We start from the raw sequence: 14,484 nt of genomic DNA on the forward strand, positions 1-14,484 counted from the left end.
TGTAATTTTCATATATGTGTAAAAAGGAGCGTGTAAAATGAAAAAACATGTAATTTCTAACGTTTAATTTTATTTTTTTCATATGTTTATAATTATAATTTTTTTGTACCTCCATCTTGCCTTGTTTATATGGAGTGATTTCTTTCTTGAAGAAGCGATTTTGGTGACAAATCTGTAAATTAGAAAAAAAAACAATTAGTTTTGACAGACGGGAAACGGAATTTTAAAATTTGCAGTTCCGAGAACGACATAGACGCGATTATGAAAAGATAAAAAAGAAGATAAGAAAAAATTCTAACCTTAAGGGGCTGCTAGCTTCCTTCGTCAGCTATTCCTTCATCACCATCTTCCTAATTGCTGCATTCTAGCTTCCAGTTCTTCCGTCAGAATCTATACCTTCATTTCGCCTGGTAGTCCACCTCCATGACCCAGTTTCCTCTGTAGATATAAAATAAGCTAAATTATATTAAAGGTATTAATGTGAGAGTCACCCACAGAAGTAAATGCCCTATAAGCAGCGCACTAAAGGATATCGTTTCCGGAACTGCACAATCGTAGTCGTTGGAGGTTAATAGCAGAAAAAATACGCTTCAAACTTTCATTGGAACTTGGTAGAATCAGTGAGTGATGGATTTGAGACTCACTAAGAACGTAGGAGGGCCCCACGGGGTAGAAACACTGAGGCAAATCGTCTATTCCGGGAATAGAAGGTGGAAATTGTGACAAGTTGAAACAAGTTCATACCCGTTGAAATATATGCAGATTTTCACACTGTATTTCTTTAAGATTGGACTAAAGGACAGATTATCACAAGGGGTGGTTATTGTGGGGGCCACCACTGGCAGAAGACTGCCCTTTGAACCAGAATCCGAGGCAAAATATGCGCAGATAGAATGCAACTCAATGTGACACCATGTAAATTTCAACACTGGATTTTTTCACAATCACTCATATAAAATATTAATAAATACACACTAGCAGTAGTATTCCACTTTTTTCTTGAGGGATTTGGTCTTTTTCGCAAAATTAGAGGCTATAAAACTCAAAAAACTAAATAAAATACTCACCGAGGTGGATGCTTCCAGCAGCTGTCAAACTGTAATGGCGATTTTACACGTTTTTGAGTACATGCACCAAATTTTACACGTTGTTGAATATTTACCACTTTTTAAGTGACATTGTTCCACTTGAATAGTGGTAAAAATTACATGTTTGAATTACACGCTGAAAATTTTTACACACATTATTTTTTACACAAAATTTACCATTTTAATAGTGGTAAAAATCAAAATTTGCAATTTTTCTAGTGGTAATTTGGAAATTACACGTTATTTTTTTTTACACGATTTTTTACTGTGTACTTTTCGGCGCATAAAATCTCTTCAATTCTTTATGTTCGAAATGCATTCGAAATTCTGTTTTCTTTGCGATGTAAATCTTATTGAAAAATTTAACGTTTTCAAATAAATAATTGGAAAAAACCTGATAATTCAATCAGTAGGGGAGACTGGGGCAAAAAGTCACAAATCGAAAAATTCAAAATTAAATATCTTTCAAAATAAAAGAGATAGCAGATTCAATTTTTTTCCATAGATAGCCTCCATAGACCTTCTTCAATGTCGTAAGTTTCTTAGAATTCAAACAAGAAATTTAGAAAATAAAAAATATCGAAATTTTTAGCCCTATTTTTGAAACATTTTCCTTGCAGAAGATAAAAATTATTACCTACTTATTTGCCAAAATTGATGCACTGGTGAATATTTTCTGAATACTTTGGATTCTTTGAATACGAATCCGCTATCTATTTTAGAATTTCACAAAGGTTCTTTTCCCCAAAAATCCTTTTATTAAAAATGGCCACTTGGGGTAAAGAGTAACAAAAGGTATAGAGCAAAAAGTAACAAAAACGGAAGCAATTTCTGATGTCTCACGGCGAAAAGAAATATCATTACCATGTCTCGCCGGTTGTTGTTTGTATTGGTCAAACGATTTGCAGTTTTTTGTGTTTTTTTTTCTAAAATAGCTTGAAAAGCGCTTTTCTCGTTCAGATAGAGAAAACTGTGTTTTAAAAAGGTGTAGAGGAATACATTTCCTATGAAAATATGTCATCTAGGTATTTTTTTTTAACAGCGCGATAAATGTATTTCCTTACAAATTAGAGGAAAATCGCTTTCACTAAATTGTAGAGCAGTAAATTTCCTATAAAACTGCGCTAATTAGAAATTTCTGGGGCGCTGGAGGAGCTTGTAAAAAAAAATTAAATATTGGTTTTGTAACTTTTTGCCCCAGTCTCCCCTACTTCATTTACCTTTCCCAACTGTAAATGGTAAGACAATCTCATTTTCTTTTGAGGCCTCTACACATTGGACCTGATTTCATCAAGAATTATTTCAAAAATTTTTGAAAGAAAAATTCCTATTTTTGAAGGAATTTTTGAAGAAAAATTCCCCCAAATCGTGCATATTTTCCATCAAAAATTTTGACAAATTGCTTTCATTCCCAAGTTTATTACTCTTGTATTTATTTTTCATGAAAATTAGTTGTTTCCTACTGTAAAAGTGAGAAAATTTGTGGAAGTGCCTTGAGGTAGTATTTAGTGATTTTTTGTGGAAAATTTTGAAAAAATGCAAATGAAGAGTGTTTTTCTGGAGATGTCGTTCCTGGTGGAATTCAATCCAGCCTTTGAAGGAACATTTCCTCTGATTTTTGTCTAGAAATTTCCGAAAGTTAATGCATCAGTGTATTCCAACAAATTTTCATGAAAAACAATCTTGAATAGTGATGGTTTTCTTCAAGGATTCGGTCAAAAATGTCTTTCAAAATTTTTTGATGGAAATTGCCTTGGATATGTTTTTTGAAAGAAATTGCCTACACATTAGACAAATTTTCTTCAAAAACTCATCTTTTTGTGAAAAATTCATACCAATAAATTTTTTGATGCACACTTCTTAAAGATCTTTTTTGACAGAAATTTCTCATATAATGTTTAGACAGTGTAGACGCCTTATGGCCTCTACACATTGGGACCAATTTTCGTCAAAAATTGCTTTTTTGAAGGAAATTGAATGCTGTGCTGCAGGTGGAAACGTCAAAATTTTGTCAAAAATGACATTTTTGATAAAAATTACACCCAATGTGTAGATGCCTTTAAGGACCTCTTCACATTTGAAGTCATTTTCGTCAAAAATTTACCTTTTGAAGGAAATTCAGTGAACTGCTGTAAAACGTCAAACTTCTGTCAAAAATGCATTTTTTGACTAAAATTGCTCCCAGTGTGTAGACGTAGAGGCCTTAAGAGAAAATATCAAAATTCCGTCAAAAAGGCAATTTTTGACGAAAATTGATCCCTTTAAGTTAATTTCTCGTTAATTGATTATTTGTAAAGAAAAATATATCTTTAAATCGCTCCTTGGAAATTACAAGGGGCCAACTTAATCTGAGCCATTTTTCAGGAGACAGCATGAAAGATTCAACTTTGTATAAATAATTATCTCAATTAAGTATGTTAATAAAAATAATTTATTCCTTTCTATATGTATGAGCATTATTATAAACATCGAAACATACATATTTTTACCTTTCAAAATATGTTTTTTTATGAGTTAGCTCTTTGTCATTCTAAATGATGCGCAAATTTTCATGAAATTAGAATGACAAGGGATCAACTTGCTTGAGTTAGTCCCTTGTTTCACAAAAATTTGAACGATAAATCTATTTTGTGCCCCTTGACTTCAAACAAAACCGCGCAAGCAATCATAAAGAGTAAAATTTTGAAAAACTTTTCCAATAACGAAATTTATTGACTCATATCATCTGAAATTTTATTAAATTCTCTGTCTAAGTGCATTAAAACCTCAAAATCGCCAAAAAATGAGTTGGCCCCTTGTAATTTCCAAGGAGCGAAATGTAGCAGATCTGTAAAACATCCCAAATTTATAAAATCACTACAGTCATTTTCACTGACAAAAAATACAGACACGTAAGAATCATTTTTAAACAAAATATCAATGGATAAAATTTTCAAAACAAAAATTCATGTAGCCATGTTTTCTGTTGTGACCTACATTTGATTGCAGCGCTCCTTGTCTTTGTTTATAAAAAGCTCTTGTTGCAGAAAATTGTTAATCGCTTCAAGACCTTCAAATTTCTCTCTGAGAAGAATGAAATTGGTTCTGTAAAATCGGAGCTATAATCACTTCAACACCAAAAAATAGCAAAAACAGTTTTGCCTAAACTATAGGCGCAAAAGGAAAATTATTTCAAATTATCAAAAATTTTCATTTAATATTATACCCATACCAAAATCGTAATTTTAAAGGCACTATTAATTTTTTTATCAACTAAACATATCGTAATAAATCCCATGTCTTTTTTTTTACTATTAAACTTTCTTTCTGAGAAAGAAAGTATTATTGTTGTTTTTTCCTTGCGAAATAATACATAACCTTTGGGTGAAAGAGAGGGAAATTTGCCTAAACCTCCAGTGTTTATTGTGTAAACAAACAAATGATATTTTGCTGAATCTCATTTCCACACTAGTAAATATTGTGAAATTTTCAATTTGTATTTCCATCGCAAATATCTGAAACCAAACCACAGTGAATCCAAAAAAAATCTGATTTTTTTCCTAGAGAGAAACTATCGATTCAACAGAATCGTCAGTAAAAATTTGCAGCTACAAATTTTTTTCTCAAAGAAAAGAGTTGAGAATCCATTGATTTTTCCATAAAAATTAATAGCCATGTTGTGTGACAGAAAAACATGGATATAAGTTACAAAAAAGAAGATGATTGAGGGGATATTGCTCTCTCTCTTGAAGGATGGTCATTAATTTCGCGTGTGCGTGACAATTGCCTAAACAAATTGACTATAATGCTGAGTAGAGAGAGAGAAAGAATAAAAAAAACATCAAACTTACTCTGACAATGGAAGTGGCCACCAAATAGCTGAGTCTGTTGAACCACTGAACGTACGATTCGAGATTCCGCGTCTTCTTGGCATCGCTGCCTGAACTTCCGCCGGGTGTTCCGGGCACACGATCCGAATGATGATGGCCACTCTGGGAAGTGCTGGAACCATCAGTGGCAGTGAGATTTGGTGGATTGTCCTTGCTGAAAGCCTGGACAAATTCCTCTGGTCCAATGTAGGACAGCCTCTCGAGTTCGATGTGAGTTAATTGGTAGGCTAGAATGGTTGGATTGGGGCATATGTCCGTGACATCCTGCACCAATTGGCACATTTCGCTCGGTGTTGTACTCTGTTGCTGTATATCGGTGGTCTGACTCAGTTCCTGCTGTCCCAGCCTCTCCAGGAACTCCTCATATCGCTCCAACTTCGTGAGGCGCCCCACGAGCGTCTGTAGCAAATTAGCCACATCGCGCCTCAGACGAGGATCACAAGCGATGCATTTCTGCGTCACCTGAATTATTTTCTAAATCAATACCTTTTTCTTCTACTTTCTACAAAATTTTAAATTAAAAAATTGCTCTGGAGGTTGGTCACCAACGCTAAGACGGCGGTGGACGCTAACTGTCTCTTTACTTGCTCAAGCTATCTCTGTGTTTTCAAGGGATTTGATCCCAATAGCACGCATTGTAAATAAATAAAATAAATAAATATCAAGTCTGAAAAAAAATTTCAAAACAATATCAAATCTTTAAAAACAAAAAATTGCATAAAGGAGAATTGGGACAACTTTGAATTGGAGCAGATTTAAAAATATGCTTTTTCTCCTACACAGAAAAAAAATGTTGTAAAATTGTTCGTAAATGTTTGTGAAATCCTATAGAGGACTTACGAAATGCTCGTGAATCGTATAACCCACATACAAGTTCGTAAAATTTTGTACTTTTTCCACAAACATTGTTCGTAAAATGATTATTTGACGAACATTTTTTGTACTTTTACAAACATTCGTTCGTAAATGTCTTTAAACACACAAAAAATGTTCGTAAAATTTTGTCATTTGTTCGTAAATTTTTGCCAGACTAACAAAAATTTACAAACAAATGACAAAATTTTACGAACATTTTTTGTATGTTTATGAACATTTACGAACAAATGTTTGTAAAAGTACAAAAAATGTTCATCAAATGATCATTTTACGAACAATGTATGTGAAAAAAGTACAAAATTTTACGAACATGTTTGTGGGTTATATGATTCACGAGCATTTCGTAAGTCCTCCATAGGATTTCACAAACATTTACGAACAATTTTACAAAATATTTTTTTCTGAGTATTTTTAAACGGAACTGGACCTTACCGTGATATTATTTAGCTTTACCAACCCATTGTAAAAGTAAATTACATTACGATAAGCCTTATACTGGCTTCAGACCTAAGGCTTAGCCATAAGGCTTAACTTCTCTAGATCCTTATCAGTCGATATTTTTTTTAGATAATTTTGACTTAGAAATAGACTATTAAGGGGAATTAATCTATTTGAATCAGAAGAGCAAATTAAATTGGATACTATTTAGGATTTTGAGACCTTATGAAACTAGGCTAAACCTCTAGTCTGAAAACGGTCTTAGTTTTATTTTTAAGAAAAGAAGAAAGTCAATTCTAAAAAGTACCCCATTTGAAAGGTATTCCACTTCCCACTATCAACATTTCTGCTTTTTAAATTTAAGGTTTCGTAAACTTCATTAAATTTTTCAAAATTTCAAGCTTTCAAAATTCTGATTAATTTTTTAATTAGGAAAATTTTAATATTTCAAGTAGAACTTTTTTAAGTCATCTAACGGTAAAAATAAAGATTTCCTATTCTTAGTTATCCAGCAAAACTTCGTTCTGTAACTCCGCAATTCTTCTTCTTCTTCTTCCTTTTTTAACGGCCAACAATCACCAACCGCACTAGCGATCGTAACGGCAAACAACCAAAGCTATCAAAATTTGTCTCAAATAAGCGAAAAATTGACGAAAATATATTTATTGAAATGAAAAGAATATTTTTTTCATAAATAATAAATAATTTTAAAGGCCTCAGCTGAAAATCACATGGTAATTTTTTTTTGTTCTCAAGAAAATTCTTGTACAATTTATCAAAAAATGCAGAATTTTCGGTCGGGAGTATGTTTATTACTGCTATTATTTAATCCTTCTCTATAGACAGCATGCCCTCGCAGTATTTATATATATAAAATATATCATGAAAATTGTGATTATAAATTCTGTCAAGTTGATAAATAATTGTAGAGAAAATATTCTAAGTCCATTTTGACAGAACGACATCTTGAGGAAAGTGCCGAAAATTCATAAAATTTTCTGTAGAAATTCTGCAGAATTTTCATATAACGATCGGATCCACCTTTAGAACAAAATTCTGCAGAAATTCTTCAGAATTTTCAAATCTGATGAATTTCTGCAGAATTTTCCGGGTGGGTAAAGGTTAAATAATTAATATATCATATGATGCAACACTTGCAGCAGATAATGCACTATTTTAGTGAAAAATGGCAAGTAAAAATTAAATTTGTTAAGTAAAATATTCAAACTAATAAATTTAACCTTTCTTTTATTATTATTTATGTTTTTTATTTGCCTATTTTTTTAAAATAAAATTTTATGTGATAAGGGTTTCCGGTCATAATCTCGAATGGATCATAATGGATCATAATCTCGAATAACCAAAATTCTGAATGAGTCCCGAAATCCCGAAAATCCAAAATCTCGAACGCAAAATTGCAAATGGGTCAAAAGTCCGAATGGCCAAATCCCTAATGTGTCGAAATCCTGAATGGGTCAAGATCCTAAAAAGCCAAAAGCCAGAATACCAAAATCCCGAACACCAAAATTCCGAATGGACCAAAATTCTGAATGGACCAAAATTCCGAATGTTTCGAAATCCTGATCGGTTGAAGTCTAGTAAAGCAGAAATCTCGAATTTTAAAAATGTCATAGCTACTCCAAATTGTGTGGAAATTATTTTACGCATTATGTTCTGTATTATTTTGTCCTTTTCAAAATTTTAATCATTCAACATTCTGGCTTTCGCAATTTTGACTATCGAAATTTTGGTTTTTTTTAGGATTTCGGCTTTCGGTATTTGGCGTTTCTGGATTTTGGCTTTCAGGATTTTAGCCGGCACCGTTTGATTAGTTATTTTATTCATTATGTCCAGTAGAAAAAGGCAAATTTGGTATAATTTATGTTCTCGGCACACCTTTTTAGATCAAGAAAAGTTTCATTTCATTATATTGCTTTAAGCTCACTCTTGGAAGCATGTCATAATATTATATATCCTTTACAAAGGCGGCGGTCATAAAATTGACTTTTTGTCCACAGCCGCCCGAGTGTAAGTGATCGGACCCCAGGCAATTTTTTTTGGAATCTTTCAGAAAGACAGCTTCCTTACCAAAAATACAAACTAAAGCCAAATCCCAAATTTTAAATAAAAATTAGTCTCAAAATTCAATATTTATATCTCCAAGTCAAGGAGTCAATTATAGAACAAATTATATCAAACCCAAAAAATAAAAAAAAAATCATTTTAAATAATAATGTCTCCGGCACACCTTTTAGATCTGGAAAATTTCATAAAATCAAAATTCACATAACTTTTCTTTCTGACACGTTCTGCATATATGTCTATCTCATTCTTTTGCATTTCAAATTGAATTGAGCTAAATTAAATTTGGTGTGATTTTTAAAAAAAGAAGAAGAGTGCGAAAGAGTGAGAGAGACGTATACAAAGTTTGTGAGAAAGAAAAGGATTCGAATTTCGACTTTATGAAATTTTCCTGACCTGAAAGGTGGACCGGAGCCATAAGAATATATTTCAAAATTTCATGAAAGTTTCGAAAGCATAATGCGAAGCCACATAAACTCAATAAAAGTACAAAATTTGAAGTAAATCAGATAATGGAACTATACAGTAAGTTGAAAAAATCAAAAAAAAATTAACTAATTTCTATCTAAAAGGGATTAGAAAAAAAATTAGATATGTAAATCATTTATCTCACTAACCTGCTTAACCATCACCATCATCTGCTCATCCCGAAAATCGTACGGGAACGTTTCCACCCATTCTGCAATCAACTGCACAAAATTCCTCACAACACACACCAGCCTCCCCTCATCCCTGCCCCTCCCCTCTAGCTGGAGCTTCTTCTGCTCCATGTCACCCAGATGGCACAATTTAGCCAGCAGATCCACCGGCCTGAGAAACAGGCGACCGCTGAGGAGGAAGGCAAAGAGGAATTTCTGCTCGGGATAGTAATCGCACGTGGGCACCATGTGCTGAATCAATGCCTCCAGCGGAGCCGCCACGAGGATTCCATCGCGATACACGAGAACACTATTGGGTCCCAGATCCTCCTGATTGTCCGGGTGTTGGTCCACTGATACCTGCACAAGACACAAATCCATCATAAACATACTAATTTCTTCTACAAACATCCAAAAAGTCCAAACAAATTGCGGAATCACGCGAATAAATAAACCGCGAACAAAATAAAAATTCAAGGGGATTGTCATATTGTGGTTTTTCAGAGGGTTTGTCATGGTTGTTTTACAGGGATATTGCAATTCTTCAGCAAACACTTCTAAACCACACAAAATTGCACCATAAACTCTCGCAGTGGTCTTGCGTTATTAATTAACTTAAATCTGTTTAAATATTTACAAACTAATAGGCGAACATATTGAGAATATTTCTGTTACAGAAATTCTTTGTAATTACTTGCAAGAATTATTGCAAAATAATTGCACGCTAAATATTTCTTTATTCCTTATCAATGCAATTGTGAGTTATAAAAGAATAATATTAGTTAGAATAAAATAAAAATAGATAAAATCTTTTCCTCAATCACTTTTATTATAAAATATTATTGGGTAAATGTGCCTAATTCCGACCAGCTTGCAATTTCGGCCACATTTTTTGTTCCTCGAATTTCCATGAACTTTTAGATTTTACGTACTCTAAAGATTATACAATGCAAAAGAATAACAAAAAATGTAGCTACGACAAACGAGATGACGTGAAAAAGATTATTAGAAGAATTCCCGAAGGGCAAGGAACTATGAGAATGAAGATGGCCGAAATAGGACACCAAAGCTATGTCTATATTTTTATTCATTGTAAAATGTATTAAGAATGATTTTAGAGTAAATCAAGACGGTAAACTCTTTACAAGGTTCCATGCAACACTCTTTCAAAAGAAACAATTAAAAAAATCAATTTGTATTTAAAATATTACATTTCAAACTTGAGACTTTGACGCTTGCATGCAACTATGCCGAAATTTGGCACACTTACCCTACGCCGCGCACAATACTTTTCCATAGAAAAAGCAAAATGACCACAAAAATCTAATATTGAAAAGAATCTGAGCTCAAACAATATTTTATTCAATTTATTTTGCGTTATTCGATTTCTCAAAACGCTTTTTAATTGAAATTATAAAAATTATACCAAGCAATCACATTATAAATCATTCCAAGTAGTTAACACTCTTAGGACAATTGTTATTGATCTATACAAAAATTCGACCACGACTACCGCCGACTTATTATGGCCCACCCCATGGGGAAAATGACATAAACCTAAATAATGGATCGTATATGCTATAATTATATTACTTTGAATGATTGCAAGTATCAAACGCTCCGTGGGACTAAAATACTAAAAGTTTATAAGTAGATAAAATTAGGAGAAAATTTGTAAAATCAATAAATTTTGAAAGTCGATATCTTCCAAGACAAAAGCGACCAAGGCTTCAAATTTTATCATATATTGCCTTCATGAACCCTATTGAAAGTCAGAAGTGTTAAGAAATTCGAGTAAGAAATAAAGAAAAAATAAAAAAAAAATATGATAACTAGGGTAAAATGGGGTAATTTGGAATCATTTATAATTTGGGACATTTGAAATTTTTTCATCGTTTTAGAGATTCAAAAGGAAGCCAAGCTGTTTCTTTTCTTCTTTAATCGTCTTTTTCTTCTATTTCGCGGTCTTTGTTTTCTCTTTGCTCATCTGAAACAGTGACAAAATCTCAAATGTCCCAAATTATAAATGGTTCCAAATTACCTAATTTTACCCTACTTAAAACTACCTCAAACATTTAAAGAATAAATATTTAGTATAGACCTTCTTCTGGAATCCTTCTGGGTCTTAAAAGTGGAGACGGTGGAGACATTTCTAATTCTCAAAGTTAAACCTTACAATATCTTTGACAACTAAAGTTATTGACAAAATGTTATAAAATCATCTCTTTGACATTCGGATGACAGCTGTCAAAAACTAAAGAAAATTCAAAAAAATCTCCCTTCACAAACGGTTTTTTATCCTTAATTTCCTTTCCCAATAACTCGGATAACAAAGAGTTAATAAGCAATTGACTTGATAAATTCTTTTGTCTTGCTTTAATAAATTTATTTAAAAAGAAAAGCAACATGTGTTCAGACTTTAATGTAGGGTAAAATTAGGTAATTTGGAACCATTTACAATTTGAGACACTTGAGATTTTCTCACTGTTTCAGATGAACAAAAAGAAAACAAAGACTGCAAAATAGAAGAAAAAACGTTTAAGAAGAAAAGGAACAGATTTCTTCGTTTTGAATCTCTAAAACAGTGAGAAAATCTCAAATGTCCCAAATTGTAAATGGGGTTCCAAATCCCCTCATTTTACCCTATAGGATTTTTTTTAGTTGATTCAGGAGCCCATAAAGCCTAATAAAAAAATGAAGATATTTTTCACTTTTCCTTGTAAAAATTTTGCAACTATTGCACCGCGACTTAAACAAATTTGCTCGTAGTTCTTGTATTATTTCGGCGAGCATTATGAAATATGTATTTTTAGATAGATTTAGTTCACGATTTCGAAGTATATCAGACTTATAAGTCAATTCTCTTTAGGAAAAAACTTGCCAATAGTCCTCAGTGCCTCTATGCAAAAACGTATGGAAAAATCAAATGTTGAGAGTCCCCTGGTTGATTTTTATTGCTATTAAAGCTCTGGAAATGCGTTGCATAATAGTACAATTTTTATTGAAAAATCTTCTGCGTCCACCGCCGTCTTAACTTTGATTACCAACGTCCAGTGCAAAAAGATAGACAAGACATTTCTCAGGTTTACAAAACATTTCAAGACATTACTGCACTGAATTTAACCAAGATAAGGTAAGAGAAACTATGGTAAAAATTAAGACCAAATAATTGTTATCACGAAGAATCAACAGTATAAATCCAATAAAAGATTGGCAATTTTCTGGGAATCTTCATTTTGAAATAAGCAATAAGATATAAAAATATTTATAAATTGTATGACAATAAAGTGATTTAGAAGATAATTTAAATTTCTGAATTTGCAAATTCCTAAAATCAGCGAAAATTGAAAAATGAATCACTAACACTAAAATCCATTCAAACGAACGAATTTCGAAATGGAATGCATTATGCACCAGCGGCTCTTCGAAAATGTTTCTTAATTGTGTCTTCAATAATTATCTCATGTGTGTCTCGGCTATAATAGAAACTTATATAAATTTTATATTTTCTTTCAAAGCATTTTAAAATTATGGGAAGGATGGTTTTATCAAAAACTTAGGCAAAATAAAAGTAATATATTCCATAAATGTGCCTTGTGAAATTTATTTAAAAGATTATTATTCATCTCATTGGACGATTTTTTTATCACTATTTTAGGAGAAGACGTTTGGTCTTTTTTTTAACTTTTACACATTTTTTGTCTAATAGCATTATAAATTTGAAATACTGAAATTGAAAAATTGAGAAAAAATTGAAATATTGAAAGGCTGGCACATTCAAAGGCAAGATACATTCGCCTAAATGGAAATCGTACATAAATCTTTTCAAATAAAATTTCATGTACCCAAAGCTATGTAAAAAATTATAACGGTACATTTCAATGAGGAAGTTTTCTTTTGGAAGGGAATTTTCTAATCAAAATTGACCTAATGAGCCCAAACACAAGTAGATTTTGATTCTCCAAAAGTGTCTTGGATAAAAGGTAAATGGAACTCTATTTGCACAAAAAGTCGTTGATTTTCGAAGAATTCAAATTCAATTTCGAATTTTCATACTAAATTTTCGAACAAGGTTAGAAAAATTTATCTAATATCACACTAAAAAGCTGGCTAAAATAGGGCAAGAACAATAAACGTCGTTGTTCTGTTTTTTTCGAAATTCGAACAGGATGTAACTTCAGCCACCTTGCAAAAGTATTAAGAAGTAAGAAAGTCTCTTTTTTGGATCTTCAAATAGATTTTCGAATTTTTCAAGATCTACTTTTGGATGGTAAGATGTGCAGATTTAAATAAGGACATTTCGAAATGCACCTGTAATTGACGTGGTTTGTGTCTGTAATACAATCGCACTTGGCACTTATTATTTATTTATTTAAATTATTTTTAAATGACCCTGTATGTTTTACTAAAAATAGTGAGAGCGTATCTAATAAAAATGAATTCTTCTAGGCGATACAAAAATTCTTTAAAGATAATTCCCAAAAATGTGTTTTTTTTCTAAATAATATAATATCAACTATCAAGTATATTTTGTTAAAAGATTTGAAGGCGTTTTTTATGGCTCCGATACACCTTTTAGATCAGGAAAATTTCATGAAATCGAAATTCGAAACCCTTTCTTTCTCTCATGTTTTGAATATGACTATCTCATTCTTTCGCATACCAAATTCGATTGAGCAAAATTGAATTTGGAGTGATGTTTAAGAGAAGAAGAAGAGTGCAAGAGAATGAAACAGACATATTCAAAACGTGTGAGAAAGAAAGGAATGGTGTGCCGGAAGTATTATGCACCAAAGTCATTTAAAATTGACCTGTAGGGGAATTCTGTAATTTTCGTGGCATTGTCACGCGTGAGTTCGAAACCTCACAATGCCATTCGAGCTTTTTTTGTCATATCATATGAGTCCGAAACTGCAATTCATTGACTTTTTAATGAAATCCTTTTACTTGACGATTTTATGAAAACGCAGTACGTATTTGGTTGATTTGTTTAACAAAATTCATTGTCATTTGAATTGCCAGAAATCTCAAATAAGTGACTTTTGACAATGCCACTTGAGCTGAAATGGCAATGTCACGGCTACAGAATCGCATTTTCGAAAAAGCTCTCTTAAGATTTGAACCCAATTTGTCATATGGCATTGCCAGAGCGTTACAGAATTCCCCTCCTGGTGTAGAACTCAGCTAAGCTGGGGTATTTAAATTTCGAAAGGGCGCTTTCTGATCAAAATATATAATCATTAAAATGGGCCTAATGATTAGATTTAAATAGGGATATTTCGAAATCTTCGAAATGTGTCTGTAATTAATGTGGTTTGCGCCTTCAATGCACTTGGCACTTGTTATTCATTTATTTATTCGTTTATTTAAATTATTTGTGCATGACCCTGTATATATTTTAGTAAAAATAATTAGGCTAAAATTACTCGAAGGTAATTCACCGAAATATGTTTTTATTCCATTTTTCTTAAAATTTTGTGAGTTTGATAAGCT

At 32.2% G+C, this 14,484-nt stretch overlaps 1 protein-coding gene across 2 annotated transcripts in view; it reads right to left on the reverse strand.

The window, feature by feature from the left end:
• The window catches only part of LOC129808125 (ras-GEF domain-containing family member 1B-like), a 35,649-nt gene that overhangs the window by 14,601 nt on the left and 6,564 nt on the right, over positions 1-14,484 (reverse strand). For both annotated transcript variants that reach the window (XM_055857875.1, XM_055857876.1), the window contains exons 2-3: positions 8,971-9,351; positions 4,919-5,419 (exon numbers count right to left, since the gene is read on the reverse strand). In XM_055857875.1, the coding sequence (XP_055713850.1) occupies positions 4,919-5,419; positions 8,971-9,351 (882 nt within the window). The remainder of the gene's footprint in view (positions 1-4,918; positions 5,420-8,970; positions 9,352-14,484) is intronic.

This window comes from Phlebotomus papatasi, chromosome 3 (assembly GCF_024763615.1).
Source record: "Phlebotomus papatasi isolate M1 chromosome 3, Ppap_2.1, whole genome shotgun sequence".
Classification (NCBI taxonomy): Eukaryota; Metazoa; Arthropoda; class Insecta; order Diptera; family Psychodidae; genus Phlebotomus; species Phlebotomus papatasi.